At 41.1% G+C, this 16,924-nt stretch overlaps 2 protein-coding genes across 6 annotated transcripts; one reads left to right on the forward strand and one right to left on the reverse strand.

The window, feature by feature from the left end:
- Window positions 1–599: 599 nt before the first annotated feature.
- supt7l (SPT7 like, STAGA complex subunit gamma) lies at window positions 600–6,988 on the reverse strand. 3 transcript variants are annotated; one of them, XM_030126912.1, is made up of 5 exons: window positions 6,895–6,988; window positions 4,440–4,919; window positions 3,979–4,303; window positions 2,215–2,452; window positions 600–1,184 (listed from the first exon to the last, which is right to left on the reverse strand). In XM_030126912.1, the coding sequence occupies exons 2-5, from the start codon at window positions 4,874–4,876 to the stop codon at window positions 889–891; spliced, it is 1,296 nt and encodes a 431-aa protein (XP_029982772.1). In that variant the 5' UTR covers window positions 4,877–4,919; window positions 6,895–6,988; the 3' UTR covers window positions 600–888. The 3 variants fall into 3 exon arrangements, with proteins under 3 accessions (XP_029982772.1, XP_029982771.1, XP_029982773.1); XM_030126911.1 differs by lacking the exon at window positions 6,895–6,988 and adding an exon at window positions 5,977–6,072; XM_030126913.1 differs by lacking the exon at window positions 6,895–6,988 and adding an exon at window positions 5,750–5,918.
- slc4a1ap (solute carrier family 4 member 1 adaptor protein) lies at window positions 6,282–15,134 on the forward strand. 3 transcript variants are annotated; one of them, XM_030126907.1, is made up of 14 exons: window positions 6,282–7,136; window positions 7,584–7,776; window positions 7,901–8,029; window positions 8,114–8,174; window positions 8,253–8,392; window positions 8,479–8,639; window positions 10,352–10,421; window positions 10,521–10,710; window positions 10,802–10,898; window positions 11,006–11,261; window positions 11,900–11,998; window positions 12,086–12,153; window positions 12,245–12,314; window positions 14,106–15,134. In XM_030126907.1, exons 1-14 carry the CDS (start codon window positions 6,306–6,308, stop codon window positions 14,153–14,155), a joined length of 2,415 nt encoding a protein of 804 aa, XP_029982767.1. In that variant the 5' UTR covers window positions 6,282–6,305; the 3' UTR covers window positions 14,156–15,134. The 3 variants fall into 3 exon arrangements, with proteins under 3 accessions (XP_029982767.1, XP_029982769.1, XP_029982768.1); XM_030126909.1 differs by having other exon boundaries at window positions 10,808–10,898; XM_030126908.1 differs by having other exon boundaries at window positions 6,282–7,128; window positions 7,576–7,776.
- Window positions 15,135–16,924: the final 1,790 nt, after the last annotated feature.

The raw sequence follows: 16,924 nt of genomic DNA on the forward strand, positions 1-16,924 counted from the left end.
ATTGTTAAAGTAAAAAAGGCCCACACAAAAGAAATCACATGTATTGAAACAGGACTGCTCATTCAGCATGCAAAAGTATGCATGCCGTAATTAATTTGCCATTAAGGCTGGATTGATGTCGCCTTCATGATGCAGACAACCAAGTCATAATTGCCTCTGGTGTTACATTCACCGCTTTGCCTCATTACTGAAACAGATGCTAATTTAGCGCAGCAGCTTCAGGTTGACAGGTGTGTGAAGTGTATGTCGTTCCGGTGTGTTGGGCTGCACGTGAAGTGCGCTGAAGCAGGAAGTGAGACGAGGAATTGACTTGACGGGGAATCTCATAATATACGCCAGCATGTTTTGTGAGGGGGGAAATATTTTCAGTTTTGTCTGTGCTTCTTTTAATGGTAATGAATGGCACAGGCAGTAATTGGTATGTGAGGACAAAGAGACTTAATAGCTTGAGAAAACAAACCGCTCACTGAATTATTAAGCTGTTTAACTAAATAATTTGCTTTTAGACCTGTTAGTTCTTCCTGTTCTTCGATTCATTAGGCTAATTGGAAGACTCCTCTATATTTTCCACAAATCACTTAATGACTCAATTGAGCACATTGAGTATTTCAAAAGACGTTTATTCTTTTGGTGTTATTAATACAAAATGAAGAAACAGCGTCTATTAATTAGCTATTTTGGGATAAAACCCAATTAAACAAACTACAAAGCCCCTTTTCTCTGCATTCACTTTTGTTATGACAGTTAATGCAGAGACACTGGACATCTGGAGACATATTCTGTTCAGTCCACTTCACTTCTGTCGCAACACGTCTGGAAAATCTGCTAGTCATTTCATAGTCCACTGTCCCTCCTGAAAAACTAGATCTTTGAGCTACAAATACGTCCTCACATCTTCTTCCGTTTCTTGGGTCTCTGGTTGAAGACGGGCGACGTCCCCATCAGGGAGTCGGGGGAATGCGAGACGAAGCTTCCGTCTGAGGCGGCGCCTCCGGGAGAGGGAGCCATGGCTCCTCCAGACTCGCTCATGGTGGACATGGGCCCCCCCTCCTCGAACACATCTCCACCCAGAACGCTGTGGTGATGGTGGTGGTGGTGGTGACCGGCTCCTTGGCCCTCATCGCCATCGTGTGGCTCCATTTTTACCTGGGGCCACAGCGGGGAGTTGTTGGCTCCGCCTCCACCTTGTTAGAGAGAGATGATGATGCACACAGTACAGGCTTCAGTATCTCACTTAGTTTTGACTAAAAATTCCAATGTCTGTTGTATTTAATCTTATATGTTTGTCTTGTTAATCTTCCATTTATTTTATTACATTTTCATCATCATTTCCCTGTGGTCTTATTAGTCATCCATGAAGGGCTTTCAAATTCATTAACCTGTATAAAAGCTTCTATAAAATCAAAGCTTTTTAATTCAACAATCATGTTTTTGGGATATTCTGAAGAAAAAGAATAATATGCTAATAAAAGGTGATTTAATCCATAAATGGTGTGTGTGTGTGTGTGTGTGTGTGTGTGTGTGTGTGTGTGTGTGTGTGTGTGTATAAAACAATATTTCCTCCTGAAACCCAGGAAAGTAAAAGTATTGTAAAATAATTGTCTTGATTAGAAACAGTATGCCACAGTTTTTTCAGAAACATTTTTTTGTTTTATTTTTTTAACAGAATGTCCTTTGCAGTTGACATCATTTTTTTTTAAGCTGTGAAACTCTGCATTGCTGGGCCTCAAGAGGATACATAATCATCACAAGTACATGCTCTGATTAAATGCACCAGAGTAAAATTTGTATTTGCATATAAAAATTAATTTGTCCCAACCTAGAATTACATGTCAGAGTCTGAAATTGTTCCAATTCCAAATTCCTGAAGAGTCCCATTCCTAACAGGTTGTGTTCATAGCTTGTACTTACGCGTATGTATTTTTAAACTTTATATGTACATATATTTTAGATACAAGCATTTAATATATGTACATATATTATATTTGCATATGGGAAACCTGCAGAGCTTGATGTATAATGAAAAGCTTGTATTCTACATTCTGTAAAACATTCAGTCATTTATGTCAGTCTATAAGCAGCACCTTCACCTGTTTCACGTACACTTTCGGTACATGTTCTACCGGAGCTTTAACTGAAGAGTTTATAAACTTGTGTTGCATCCACACCGAATTTCACGTCAAGTCTACGTTTGATCTGAAATGCTATTCTTACCTGAGGTATGCGGAGAATGGTCGCCATCCAGACCTGTTGCCAGCCTCTCACCATGGGCCCCAAGCACCCCCATGGGCAGAGCCTGGTCCCCAGAGGCCAGATCAGCCTCAGGCTCCTCACTAACAGGGAAGGAAATGTCACTCATGGGCTCCTCCTTGATTCTGGGGGGTTTGGAATCCTCCAGAGCTTTCTCTGGGTTCACCAGCCGTTCATATTCTTCTGACAGATCTTTGCTCACCTGGAAGAAGACAATCTCAGATAATTGCAGGTCACACACAAACTGTGAACACATACTTCTACCCATTATGTTTATCACCTGCGTATCTTCAGATGCAGGGAAAGAGATCTGCATATTTTGGAAGGACAGAATTATCTTATCTTTCAGTTAATAAATCCCATTAATGCACTATGCATACAATGAACTGCATTAAATAATTAGCATTTTCCTGTACTTTAAGAAATCCACAGCACACATAGTGTACATTTTTGGCCATGTAAAGGCATTTTGAATTTTTTCATGGTACCCCCATGGTATAATCTCAAAGTTATTGAACCACTGTAATACTAAGATGGCATTAACTAGCAAGATAGCAATGTCCTTTCATCTGCATGTTAGCAGTGAGGTTGGCAGAGGTAAACATTTATGGGTGGATATAAATCAAACTATGAGATGACTTTCTGTCTGTAACTGAAGTGTCACCATTAGTGAATTATTTTGTCTGCCAGAAACATAGCAGCAGGTTAGAGAAGCAGAGCAGGCTAATGAGGAAACAGGTGCTGCTTCAGGGTTTCAGGTGAGCTCCTAATTATGAATTGTAGCCTCATTTGTGAATTATACTGAGGCATTGGCACTGATGTTCAGCAAACAATGAGGGTGAAAGGATTTAGTCTTGAGTTTATGTTGGAGGAAAAAAGATGTAGCATCTTCATCAGTTCAAGAACCTAAATCCTATTCACTCAATATTTTTAATTCCCCTGAGAGATCAAGCTTAAGCTCATATTTAGATGTCAAACTAGCACTAAACACACAGAATCTCACCTGACTCACACCCACAGTAACTGAAAAATCTGTGTAAAGCGGTAATAAATAAGTGTTCTGCCTGTTCTACAATGCTCTACAAACACTGAATCCTATATTGCTCCCAGTAGGGCCTGGCAGCACCTTGCATAGCAGCAGCCGCCCACTGGTGTATACTTGTGTGACTGGGTGAATGTGAGGCTTTGTAATGTGCTTTGGGCACCATGAAGGTGTAGAAAATGCAGTATATAAGTGCAGGCAATTTACCATTTACAATGATTCCAAAACTTGGAGTATAAAATTTGGTTTTCAAATCATAAAAATAAATTGCAGCTCTGAAACACAAGAGCCTGTCCACTGAAGGTGTTGAAACAATGGCCAGTTGGTTCTCAAATTAATATAAAAGGAATTGTACACCTATACTGTACATGCTGGAGCCACCAGAGCAGGAGAACACTGATTTGACCAAGACTTAACTACACTCCTCTGACTGACTAGCATAACCTGGCTAAAACCAAGCAGGAGAGCCACTGGTGCTAATATGCTCTAGTTTAATAATTTTATAGTGTTTAGGGAGGAGTCATGCCAAATATGGCCCGAGTGTATCATCAAACCATGATTCCTGAACACAAAAAAATGATGAAAAATGTCTATTTTTACATTTTCAGTTGTTGTTTTCTAACATATACAATGTGTAATGACACACTTCTCAGTTCCTTTAGCCATAGCTAAATCGGTATCCTGACCTGAAGCATGTAGCTGTGATAGTCCTTGATCCGCACTTGCCAAAAGCGCTGCAGGGCCAGAACGCTGCCAATGCCTACTTCATGGAACACTTGTTCTACCACATCTGGGAATGCGCTGGCTCCCAGCCGTGCCTCCCTGTCCACTGCTACCCGCAGTAGACGAGTGATCCGCAGGTAATGCTCATGGACCAGGTCAGTAAGAGTCTCCAGTACACTTTCCTGGGCTGATTCGAAGCCAGCGTGGGCCAGGACCGTGGCCACTGACTGATAGAGGAGCTGCCTGCAGGAGGGCCAACTCAGTTCAGTGACAGGCTCACCTTTACCCCTATTGATGGAATAACAAGAGGAGAGCAATGAAGACAAATGATGAATACGACAGAATCATTTACATATTATTGAAAAAATGTTGGTTGGCAAGATTCAGTAAAGGACTGCGCACACACACAATGAGAGTAACTCACTTATAAAAGTCACTTTCAGGGTCACTGTGCCGGAGTTGGAAGGGCTGTCGAGGTGCTTTGCTGTCTATTGGCAGTAGGTCATCTGGCATGACAGGAGGGGTGGGAGGCCGTAGTGGCAGGGTGGTGTCTGATTCCTCCAACCTGCTGCCACCTTCAGAGGATGCAGAGCTCTGACCCTGAGCCTGAGCTTGGGCAGCAGCCAACAGTGCCCGGAGGCGGCGGGCATGCTGGCACAGCTGCACTGTGTGGATGGTGAGGCTGCAGGGCTCAGAGGGGATATCCAGCATTGTGGTGGGTCGGGGACGCTGCGCTGAGGGCTGGTGCAGGGGTGGATCCTGCATCTCCACAGAGCGGAACTCACGCTGTAACAAGTCAAAGGAGCTGCGACTGGGAGGAGCTCCTGCAGGCCCAGGGATCTCACCCCAGTAACGCATCATGATGAATGGTCAAACACAAACTGAATGTAAATTCGTATCCAATCTAAAAAGGAAAAAAAAGAAGTGGGAGAGGATGAAGTAGGTATACATAAAAAAGGAAATAACTAATAAAAACATCTGAATAACAGAGATTCAGATTTTTAAAATTATACTACCTACTGCTTAGTTTGACTTTTCAGCTTCTGATAAAAAGCTCTTAAGCTGATAGAGTGGAAGCTGTGCTCCAGTTACCATGGTAACATTCCACTAGACTCTGTGACGTGACACTATGCATTATAATACAAAACCATCCATAAAAATAATGATATGGACTATTGTTTATTTTGTTGTGTCAAAAATCACATTCTCTGTTCAAAACAGAATGACGCTTCGTGTTCTTTTGTATGGAAGAAATGCAGGCACAGGGCACAAATGCAGACAGGAAAGAGAGATTAGGCCAGTATTCATACTGAATAGATGGCTGCAACAAAACATTTGTTTAAAAGTATTAAATGATCTGTATGTGTTTTTTAATATTTATATCTGTATGTATGTATGTATGTATGTATGTATGTATGTATGTGCGTTTATTTAGGTATGTGTTTATTTTGTTTGCAAGTATATTCAACAAATGTATTCGGTTCATTGTTGTATTTATATACTATAATAATGTACACATTTGTATAGAATTATTTGAATAGAATTATGCAGTCAAGTGATAATTTGCACAATTAAAGGTCAGTTGGGTACATTTCACTAAGTGTAATATGTAAAACTAATGTGGCCTATAGACAGACAGACAGATAGATAATGTACAGAGAAAGTTACTTTTGGACTAAGAATCCAATATGATGTAAACAGTTAAATTGTAGAAGTGCAATTTGGTGTACTTACCGTACGCCGTATTACAAATGAAACTGACTATGGAAGTCAATAACTCAGGACTGTGTTTATTTGCCAAATAGCAATATAGCCCGTATTATCTGAGGTCTGACTATACTTTGGTACTAACAAACATAGACAACGCAGTCATGGAGGAACTGAGGAACAAACGAGTGAGCTGAAACTTGCTGGCATGTGTGGATAAATAATAAAAAGCTAAAATTGAAACATTAACTCACATTAAACGACGATAGTGGACGAATCGGACAGAATCTGGGACCAATCAGCCTAATATTTTAGTGGGAACAGCGGCACCGGAATTGACTTTTTCTGTCCTTCTCGCATATAATTCCGGTAAAAAACAAACAAACAAAAGGATCAGTTCCTAAACTAACCAATTAATAAGATATTAATAATTAAAATTACCAATTCTATCAATAATGGATGTATTTTCATTTTATACTATTTTTAAATGGTAGTTTTGAAGTCAGTATATTATTTTCAGCTGTTTTGTGAGTTTTAGATAGTCGTGTGACTCGGGCACAATTCAGTGTCGCACCAAATAAACATGGCCGCCTCCCCGCCGTCGGATGTATGTGTGGAAAACACACGCGAAGAAATTAAAACCTCTCCAATGGAAACGGGTGACAGTTCATTTACAGAGAATGGTGGCAAACCCGAAATCGAAGACGTCTCTAAAGCCGAAATGGACACAGAGGACCCGTTTAAAAAACCGGCTATTTTCGCAGCGCCTTCCCTCGCAAGCAAGCGCGCTAACGTCAGTGCTGCGTCCAAAGACACGGCGGCTGAAACCAGAGCTGACACAGAGAATAACAAACCTGAAGTTTCAGAAACTATAAGCCAGGCTTCTCTTGTGTCTGCGAATGATAGAAGCGCTTCAGAAAGGATAACAGACTCGGATACAACGAATCAAAAAGCCAACGCTCCTGTCAAAGCAAAGCCAGAAGCTAAACCAAAAGTGCTTCCTGTGAAAAAGGCCCCCCCGTCTGGTAAATTCCCCCCGCTCCCATACACAGAGCCGCCCTGGGGTGGCGAGGCTCCGGATATCCCATATTCTCTTGAAATCCTCAAGAACGGTACTATTGTGGACAAAGTACCCCTGACAGACCGGGGCTATTTTGTTGTTGGACGTTTACCTGTGTGTGACGTGTCCCTGGAGCATCCCTCCATCTCCAGGTACCACGCCATCATCCAGTACCGCGGAGAGGCCGGGGAGGACGGCTCTGTGGGGGAGGAGAGAGGGTTTTACATCCACGATCTGGGCAGCACACATGGCACAGTGGTGAACAAGAACAAGATCCCCCCGAAGACGTATATCAGGCTGAAAGTGGGACATGTCTTAAAGTTTGGTGGGAGCACAAGGCTTTTCATCCTACAGGTAAATTATCCTTTAGAACTACGAAAGAATAGATCGGTTGTTTTGTTTTGTTGTTTTTTTTTTGTTTATGTTTACTCCTTGCTTGTTTGCTTTTCTTTTTTGAGTGTTACTTCTTTAAAGCTTTACCTCATCTGAAAGTTTTATGTTCTGTCACAAGTGTTAATTTAAATAAAGTGATTACCATATGCATAGTGTATGGCAAGTAAATTTGAAAATACCATAACTGATGTTAATAATAATAAGAACAATAATAATGGATTACATTTATATAGCACTTTTCTATGAACACATCCTCAAAGCGCATACAGTGGATCCAAACATAAGACATTTATAAAATACATGCATGTTAAGAATAAACTTATTTTCTTAAGCATTAAAGGTATGAAAACAGGTAAATTCCTCTGAGTTTGGATGTAGAGCATCTTCATCTTTCCTTGGCTTTTACAGGGTCCAGAATTTGATGAGGAAGAGGAGTCTGACCTAACAGTTACCGAGCTGAGGGAGCGTGCCCGCAAACAGAGAGCCGAGCTGGAGAAGAGGATGATGGGAGACGGATCCGATGATGAGGATGACAAGGAGGAAAGTGAGAAGGCCCAGAGCAAGCCATCAACTGACGATTCAGGCTGTTCGTGGGGAATGGGTGAGTTCTGGTTATTTGTCAGCTGTGACTGCTTACGTTCTCTTGAGCAAATCATAGAAGTGATTAAATCCTGACATTGTCATCTTTCCCTCCCCTCCATATCTAATCCAAATCCAATCTGCAGCTGACGAAGCACTTCCAGAGGAGGATGAGAACGAGGAAAACCCTTTTTCGACAGAGTTCCATGAGGATCAGGAAGCAGCTTACCTGAAAGACCCCAAGAAGGCATTACAGGGCTTCTATGACAGAGAAGGTGAGAATCGCTCTGTGGAAATGAGCCAGTTGTCGACATTCATCTGTAGTTATTTTACACTGACTTTGGTCTCTTTTATTAAAGGAGAGGAGCTGGAGTTTGAGTATGAAGATAAAAACCACGGCACATGGCTCTGCAGAATAAAGTAAGATATGACAACGATTTAGAAGTGTTTCTCCCATTTCAAGGATATAATATTAAATTATGTTGATGTTTCTTTCAGACTGCCTGTGGACGATGCCTTGGGCCGGCAGCTGGTTGCCGAGGTGACCCACACGGGGAAGAAGAAGGAGGCGGCCATACAGTGCTGTCTGGAAGCGTGTCGGATGCTGGAAGCCAGAGGGTTACTGCGCCAGGAGGCAGGTAGGAGCTCAGAGGGGATGTTTGACACGGCTTCATCTGAAGGCCTTATAGGCTGTTACAAAGATTTTTTCCTCTCATACATTCAGTGTCCCGTAAGCGCAAGAAGAAAAACTGGGAAGATGAGGACTACTATGACAGTGATGATGACACCTTCCTGGATCGAACTGGCACGGTGGAGAGGAAGAGACAGGAGCGAATGAAAAAGGCCGGAAAGATTGAGGAGCGGCCTGAGACCTACGAATCACTGGTAAAAAAAAAAAAAAAAAAAAAGAAACTACCTTTAGGGTTCATACAGGGGGTTGAAAGCCTTGAAAGTACTTGAATTTCAATGTTGTGTTTTCAAGGCCTGAAAAGTATTTGAAAGTGCCTGCAATTCTAACTCTGTGATGTGATTCATTTATTTATTTTTAATATTAACGCTGCCAGGTTAGATGGCAAGCCAAAGCTACTTACAGAGAGATGAAACATTTGGAAAAATAAAACTTTATGTCAAATTTTTATCTTAATCTTTGGCTCAGTGCGAGTGTGCCTGAAGAATGCCAAGTGGCTCCCCTTTTTTGGATAAAACTTTGTTCTCCTTTAATTTCTAAACTTTTTGCTACAATGAAACATAATTTTAGATGTTTATAGCATAATATAATGTACATCATTGTGATAAAAAGTGAAAAAAGTTATCCCGAGTATATGCATTCCTGTAGATATGTATTTTACCGCAGCGACAAGGTGCTGAAAATGATCCTTAAAAGTAACGTTTTTCAAGCTTTTTTGAACAAACACCTCTCTATGTCATCATGAGCCCCCCCCCACACACACACACACACACACTACTGACTAATGCCCCCCATTTCTGTCTCAGCTTTCTTGTTTCAAACACCCCCAATTTTCTACTGTTAGTTGGGATCTGTGGACTAATAGTATTAGCCAAAAAATACATCAACATTGGAACTGAAACATGACTAAACTGAATAAGTAAACATGATCTGATCTGATATTTATTGGGGTTTTTTCATCATCACTCACTTATCCATATAGCTGCGATAGTATTTATTATATAGTTACATAGATGGTAGTGGTTCCTATCAGTTGTAGTAACAGTTACAGTAGTAGTACATCCACTGTTAATACTTATACTTGTAGTTGTAGTATTAACAGTAATGGAAATTTGTTCTGGTTATTGGTAATTATACTAACACCAGCTGATCTACTTTTTAACAGTTTAGCTTCAGTTTGCTGTGCATCCATTGCATCCATGTGTTTCCCCCTACTCCTCCCCTTCTCCCCCTCTCCCCCAGTCTCTCTGTCTCTTTTTCTCTTTCTTTACCCTCTCTCTTTAACCCCAACTGGTCAAGGCAGAAGGCCATCCTCCAGGAGTCAGGGTCTGCTCCAGGTTTCTGCCTGTTAAAAGGAAGTTTTTCCTCACCACTGTCACCAGTCACAAGTGTTTGCTCCTGGAGGATTCTGTTGGGTTCTCTAAATTGGCTTGAGAGTCTGGTTTTGAACAGCTCTATATGTAAAGTGTCATGAGATAACTTTTGTTATGATTTGACACTATATAAATAAAATTTGATTGATTGATTGATTTTTCTGTTGCTGAATTTATACTCCTTGAATTGGGCAATTTTTAGACTGCGAAAATGAAATCTTTTTCTTATGTTGGTAATGCTGCTCTGGACTGCTACTAATACTAAGAAACTAACAACAATTCCATGACACAAACTAAAATATGAGGACATTTGTTAACATATGACTTGCTGCATGAGGCTCAGTTTTAATGCGTAACATTCTCCAACCTGACATATAGGAGCATCAGATGGTGTTCTTTTGGCCAATGTTTGAAAAATACTCTTGCAGTGTTTATACCTTGAATAAAATCACAAATGATGTCAATTGCGTAACAGATGTCTGCGTCTCCCCCTCAGTGCCTGTCATGTAGTACATGCGTATGTGATTTCCATGTAGGTGGAGAAACTGTCAGAGGTGGAAAAGGAGCTGGCAGAGACTCAGAAAAAGCTTGATGCTGGTAGGAGAGGTGAGTCATCAGATTGATTATCTCTGGGCGTATGTTTTTGCAGTGGTTTTTGTACAGTGTGTTCCCACCTTAGTTCTCACCCACCCCCGTCTCCCTCAGATTTGTCAGGCTCTTCCACTGAGGACCCCCTGGATGCCTTCATGACCGCAGTGCGAAGTGAAGCAGCGATGGACGCGGTGGAGCGCAGGAAGCTGCATGTGCACGTAGCCGACTTACGCAAGGACGCCCAGAGGCTCCGCAGACTGGTTGAACTCACACGGCCCGCCCAGATGCCCTCGCTTATGCCCAGGTATGACACAGAAAAACAGTCATGCTCTCTGACTGGATATTCTGTGATATTCCATAAATTCTAAAGTAACTAGTGTATTTTGACATCTTGGTAACAGCTCAGAAGTAGAGAAGCCTAAGAAAACACTGCCACTGTTTGGAGCCATGAAGGGAGGCAGCAAGTTCAAGTTGAAGACCGGTACTATTGGGGTACGTGTTGGGTCTTCAGTCTGATAATTCCTTTACAAAATCACATTCTGTCTCTTTCACTCAAGTTTGTCTTTCCTCTGCTGTTGATGTATTTTTCCACTCATTAGAAGTTGCCTCCGAAGCGCCCTAACTTGCCTGCAGAGCTCTTCAACATGAAAGAACTTCCTCCTGGTGGAGAAGAGGAGGAAGAAGAGGAGGAGGAAGAGAAGGAAGTAGAGAAAAATGAGGATAATGATGATGGAGACGGTGCAAATACTGCTGAGTCGAACGCTGACTCTGAGGATTCCAGTGCATCCACATCCCAACAGGGAGCTCCATCAGGGCCACGAAGAGAGGAACCAGCACAGAGACACAAACCGAAAGGTAAGAGGTCACCAGGAAGAGATGGACCTGAAAGAGGAAGGCCTTCACAGGGGAACAAACAATCAAATATTTCATCTATTTGCCAGTCTCCATCTAAAAAATTTCTCATTGTGCCACTAGGTGGCAGCAGATCTGCAGTTGTGTATGACCATGTGGATGTGGAGTTTTCAAGACGTAGTGGTAAAATATCTAGAAAAGTGTAAAGCATGGATCTGTAATCTGTAGGTGTACACATCATGGTTTAAAGTCATGCGGTACAAAATAGGGCCACAAATAAGTATTACTTTCATTGAAAATTAATCTGTCCATTATTTTTTGGATTAATTGAGTTTGTTTTGTCAGTAATAGAGGAAAACATCAGTCAGTGTTTTCCAATGACATCCTGAAATATAATGTTTGTTCCATAACCCAGATATTAATTGTATTGTCTAAAGGAAAAGGAAAGAAAAGAGGAAATAGTGACACGTAATAAGCTTTAGCTATCTTTTTTCCCTAGATTAATCATTAAAATCAATTAAGAACAGACAACTCATCACTTAAGTGTTGCACAACTATGACGTCTGCAAAGCTGAAAGCCATTATTTTGATATTTCTTTATGTCCTTTACTATTTCTTTGTGTTTTATGACTCCTTTTCAGAGCAAAACCACACAAAGAGGACGGCTGAGGATTCTGCAGAAGTAGCAGAGTCAGTTCACCAACACAGAGGCAGTAAAGGCCCGGCTCCGTCCAGTCCAAGTAAGTGTTGTGTGAATATTTTTCCTCATCCACCTCTGCTCACATACACTTATCTTTACAAACTCTGAACCCCCTCCATCTCCACAGGCTCCAAACCAGGTGGCGACGAAGAGCCCAGCCCCAGAAAGAAAAAGAAAGTCATGGGCCCCAGCAGGGTATGACCCCCACACACCCACACACACAGATGAATATTTAATCGACAAAGGTGTGACACAGATTAAATATCTCCACGGTGCGTTTCCACAGCCACCAGTGCAGCTCACAGGACAGTACCCAGAGGATGATCCAGATTACTGTGTGTGGGTTCCTCCCTCAGGTAAATCACCAAACTGATTTATAAATATATGTTTCTGTTGTAATAAGTGCAACATCTTTTCACCAGGTTGAGCTTCCACATAGGAACCAAAATAGGCCAGCATTAGTTATGGGTCAGGGTTTGTACTGGTGCTTGAAATCCTTGAAAATGCTTGAATTTTAATGTGTTTTCAGGGTCTGAAAAGTGCTTGAATTTTAGTTGAAGTGCTTGAAAGTGCTTGTGATTTTAACTCTGTGATATGATTTATGTATTTATTTTTAATATTAAAGGGGTTATATTTTGCTAAACCCACTTTTATTAGTCTTTGGTTCATTTATTTGTGTATTTGGACCCTAATAGTTCAAAAAGTTTGAATTTGAACCCTCCAGGTGCTGTAAAGCTATCTTTATATTTATTTTGGCAAAAATTGAGTGGATTTCTACAACCTGTTTTAATTGCTGCTTAATTTGTTACGTCTATAACTAGTTACATTACGACATTTGCACATATAAGGTCAAGACTTCGAAAGAACATTTCTCCAAGTACGACATAATTGTTTGTCAGCAGCAGCGGTTGTAGTCCATACTGAAAATATGTCCAAACTTCGAGCCGATTACCTAAAATGTTCAGTTGTTGGTTGAACAGGACAGAGCAGCACAGCCAACAACCTGGAGGGAGGGGGGGGGCATGAAGTGGCTCATTTGCATTTAAAGGGCCAGCACTCAAAACAACCTTTCTAGTGTCATTACTCAGAAATAGGGTTGAAGGTGGACCTGTGGAGTTGAATTAATGAAGAATTCAGACCCAAGCATTTGCAGTTTGTGTAGACCACAGGGAAATGTTTTAAAATGCATAATTTCATTTAAAAATGCAAAATATCACTCATTTAACTCTGCCAGGTTAGATGGTAAGCCAAAGGTACTTAGAGAGAGGTAATACATTCTGAAAAATAAAACTTTGTGTCAAAAAAATAAAATTACCATGTGCTCTCAGTCAGGTCAAATCCAGGTACATTTTAACTTAATCTTTATGAGTGTGTCTGAAAAATGCCAAGTGATTTCCCTTTGTGTTCTCCTTTAATTTCTAAACCTTTTACTATTATGAAACATCATTTTCAGATGTTTATAGCATAACACAATGTACATCATTGTGATAAAAAGAGAAAAAAATAATCCTGAGTATATGTATTCCTGTAGATATGTATTTCACCCCACCCCTTAAAAGTGCTTGAATTTGACCTTGAAAAATGTGTACGAACCCTGATGGATGTTTGATTACATCTCGACACAGCAGCGTTTCTGTCTAATGGCCCTCTAATATGTCTTGAAAAACACTTGACACTGACAAGACTTACACGCTCTTGAAGCACAGGAATGAAGGGAAAATATTTCTTTTTTTTTTCTTTTGCTCAAGAGGACATGATGAAAGGAAGTAAACAGGCTTTCATGGTCCATTTGTGCAGCAGAAATCGCAGCGACATTTTCATTGTTCACCAAGGAAAGCAGATCAAAGTCACTTAGAAATGATAAGATAATCTGGAATGAAATAAACTTTGAAATGGCTGCCAAAGCAGGCTTGGATTCAGGGTTGGAACTAATTGCGTTCTGTGCTTTTTCAGGAATGTGATCGGTTTGATGATTGCACGCAAGCGAGCATTTAGGGAACTGTACGTCACCGGGGATATATATTTAGTTTTGCATAGCGTTTTAGAAATAAGTGTAGAAATTTTGCCTGTATTCCTGTTCTTTCCCTGCATATTTATTCAATCTGGAGCTGGTATTTAAACACGCATCCTTTTCCATCCCCTCACAGGTCAGACCGGAGACGGACGCACACACCTAAACGACAAGTACGGTTACTGAGACGAAAACACCAGAGAGCTGCTCTGTCTCCACTCCACCGGCTTTTATGCTGCAGATAATACCTGCGACACAAAGCCTCCAGTCTCCTCAGCTCCATCCACTAACCTTCAGCAGCCCCAGTGTGTGGTTGGCCTTCGGAAGAAAGTGGGACACCAGCAAAAAAAAAAACCCAATAAAACAACGGTCTAACAGTCTAAACCCTCTCACTGTTATAATAATAATGCTGCTGCTTCAGCTTTTGGGAATATTTGCAGACTGATAAACAAAAAACACACCATTCCAATTCACTTAAACTGACAAAGCTGGAGTTCTGTTCCCCCCCGTTTGCCGTTGGCAGTCAGCCCGCTGGCTCTTTTTCTTAGCAGAGATGGGTAGCACTTGAATTTAGTCCTTTTATTTGAACGAGCAGACTTCTATATCATCCAAGTAGAAAATAGAAAGGGACAGAGCAGGAGCTTTAACTGATCTGAATTCAGCTTTCTGCTCTTTGGCTGCTCCTCGTGCAGTTAAATCCACCTGACATCCAATCTGTATCCCACCCCTATTTGGCTCCAGTCGATCGCTGGCATAACCTTTTTTTTTTTTTTTTTCCAAAGGAGAATGCGTAGCAGGGAGGGAGAAAAGAGGGAGAGCATTGAAGCAGCTTTTCTGACCATCTGGACACTTGGATGGCTTACTGGATGAAACGCAAGCTGATAATGACTCAAGCTAAGTGAAGTGTGTGCCCGTGTCTACACCGACACACACACACATTGTCCAACCCTCTCAAAGTTCTCTTTTTAACAGGATTGTCTGTATGAGCGAATCAGCTCTTGGTGTGTTTACCTAGAGCAGGATCCCTCATTCTGTGAAATCCCACTCAGTGCTGTTGTGTTGGTATTCTGCCATACTTTCCTGTTGTCTTTTCTCAAAACACAAAGTCAAGAAATGTATTTTGTTATATAAATGTGTAATTAAACTCTGTACATAAATCGCAAATCACTAGAAGATTTTGTTTGTTTCCAGCCACTCGTTTTCTCTGATGTTCGCTACTACCTCGGCCTCGTTCGCACCCAACCCAGTTCTGACGTCAGAGCTTCTTTTTGTCTCTTTCAAGCTGCCTTGCACACACACAAAGAGCGTTTCTCTGACTATGATCTGGCGTAAAGAGGCTTGTGGTCTCAGCTGTAGCTCTTTGCTGTGATGTTCGGAGACTGCGACTTACTAATCACTGTTGTAAAGCGCTCGTCGTCGCCTCAAACACAGGTCGTCTGTTCCTTCACCTGGGTCATCACACCCACAGAAGATGAAGATGTCGCTAGCATTCGTGCTCATTTGTGCTGTAGTTCTGATGAAGGGTGGTGGTTCAACCTGAGTGAACCTCCTCCAACAGGTACAACTTGTGAACATTTTCAACATTTCCTCGGCTCTAGCTATAATTGACTGACGCAAAAACACGAGACCTCATAGATAACATCCTGTACTATGACCTGTTTCAATACTTATGTCAGGACCAAGCAACCTGGTACCAATAGGAAGTCAACCCACCCCCTCAAAGCTTCTGTTGGGACTGAGCCAAGAAGACAAGGGCTATGTTCAGACTGTGGGCAAATGTGGCCCAAATCTGACTTTTTTTCCCCACGTGACCTGTATCCGATCTGTTAGACAATATGAACAGCACAAATCCGGCCCAGACCACTCTCATATGTGGTCCTAAATCCGATACGTATCTGATATTTTGCAATGCAACTTCAGTCTGAATGGCTAGGTCGCATTTATCTGACCTTTATGTCATTGAAATGCGACAAACATCACAATTCTGCGTCCCAGGAGGAGGAGTGGCGGAAAAAACATATTTACTTCCGAAAACGCAGTACATGCCATATTACATCAGGACCTCTTTTGCGCATGCGGGTCACTTCAGGGTCACATTCAGTTCATACTCAAAACTGATAGAAGTCGCATTTTAATGTGTAATATGAACAAGCACACAAAAAAATGGATTTCACGGAAAAATCTGAATTGTACGTTAAGACCTGCTGTCTGAATGTAGCCAAGATGAAGTTAGGTACTGAATTTGTGGTATTAATGTAATGTGTTATTAATGTGAATGACAATTTAGTAAAGAAATTACTAGACTGTGGTTCCTGAGCATCATATAAATGTTTTTAATACTGTTAGCAGTGTCTTAACTTCGATACTCGATTGAAATTAGACTTTTTTAGTCTAATTTTCTATTTTGACAAAAGGAAATTGCATTGCACAATGTAGTTCAACTCATTAGTTTTTCATTTCTGGCATTTTCCAAAAGCAGTTTAACAACAAAATAAGCTTGAGGTTGTTTTAAATATTAGTGTCAAAGCATAAACTCTTTACACTTTGACACTGATGAGATTTACTCTGTAGATACTGAATTTTATATCAAACGACATGGCATTTTCTGATGTTCAGTAGTTCAAGATATTCAACGCCATAAAATCTTAAAATTTGGTACCTAGCCCTGCTGCCGGATTTAGTAGATATTAAGTCACTTGAGCTTTTTGTCTTTTTTGCTTCTTTTTGGTCACCACCTCCTAATGTAAACTGTCCAGATTGCTTCTTGCTAAATGCTCAATTATCTTCAAGACCTATTTGCCAAATTGGCATCTATTTGGTGCTCAACACTCGAGACCAGACCCTTATCAGACTGCTGAGAGCACTACAATAGCAGCAGCAGCAGTTGTAACTTACAGCAGGGTTCCTACAGGTTTGTACAAGTTAAATTTAAGACTTTTTAAGACTACTTTGAAC

The sequence above is a fragment of the Sphaeramia orbicularis genome, chromosome 22, assembly GCF_902148855.1.
Source record: "Sphaeramia orbicularis chromosome 22, fSphaOr1.1, whole genome shotgun sequence".
In the NCBI taxonomy this organism is placed as follows: domain Eukaryota; kingdom Metazoa; phylum Chordata; class Actinopteri; order Kurtiformes; family Apogonidae; genus Sphaeramia; species Sphaeramia orbicularis.

Excerpts from the sequence above, each read along its gene's own strand:
- supt7l (XM_030126912.1), bottom strand. The coding sequence starts at position 4,876 with ATGATGCGTTACTGGGGTGAGATCCCTGGGCCTGCAGGAGCTCCTCCC. Across the intron at positions 4,304-4,439 it reads CCTGAAAGTGACTTTTATAA|GGGTAAAGGTGAGCCTGTCA; the intron begins GTGAGTTACTCT and ends TTCCATCAATAG. Across the intron at positions 1,185-2,214 it reads CCATTCTCCGCATACCTCAG|GTGGAGGCGGAGCCAACAAC; the intron begins GTAAGAATAGCA and ends CTCTCTAACAAG.
- slc4a1ap (XM_030126907.1), top strand. The coding sequence starts at position 6,306 with ATGGCCGCCTCCCCGCCGTCGGATGTATGTGTGGAAAACACACGCGAA. Across the intron at positions 10,422-10,520 it reads GCTTGATGCTGGTAGGAGAG|ATTTGTCAGGCTCTTCCACT; the intron begins GTGAGTCATCAG and ends CGTCTCCCTCAG. Across the intron at positions 12,315-14,105 it reads TGTGTGGGTTCCTCCCTCAG|GTCAGACCGGAGACGGACGC; the intron begins GTAAATCACCAA and ends ATCCCCTCACAG.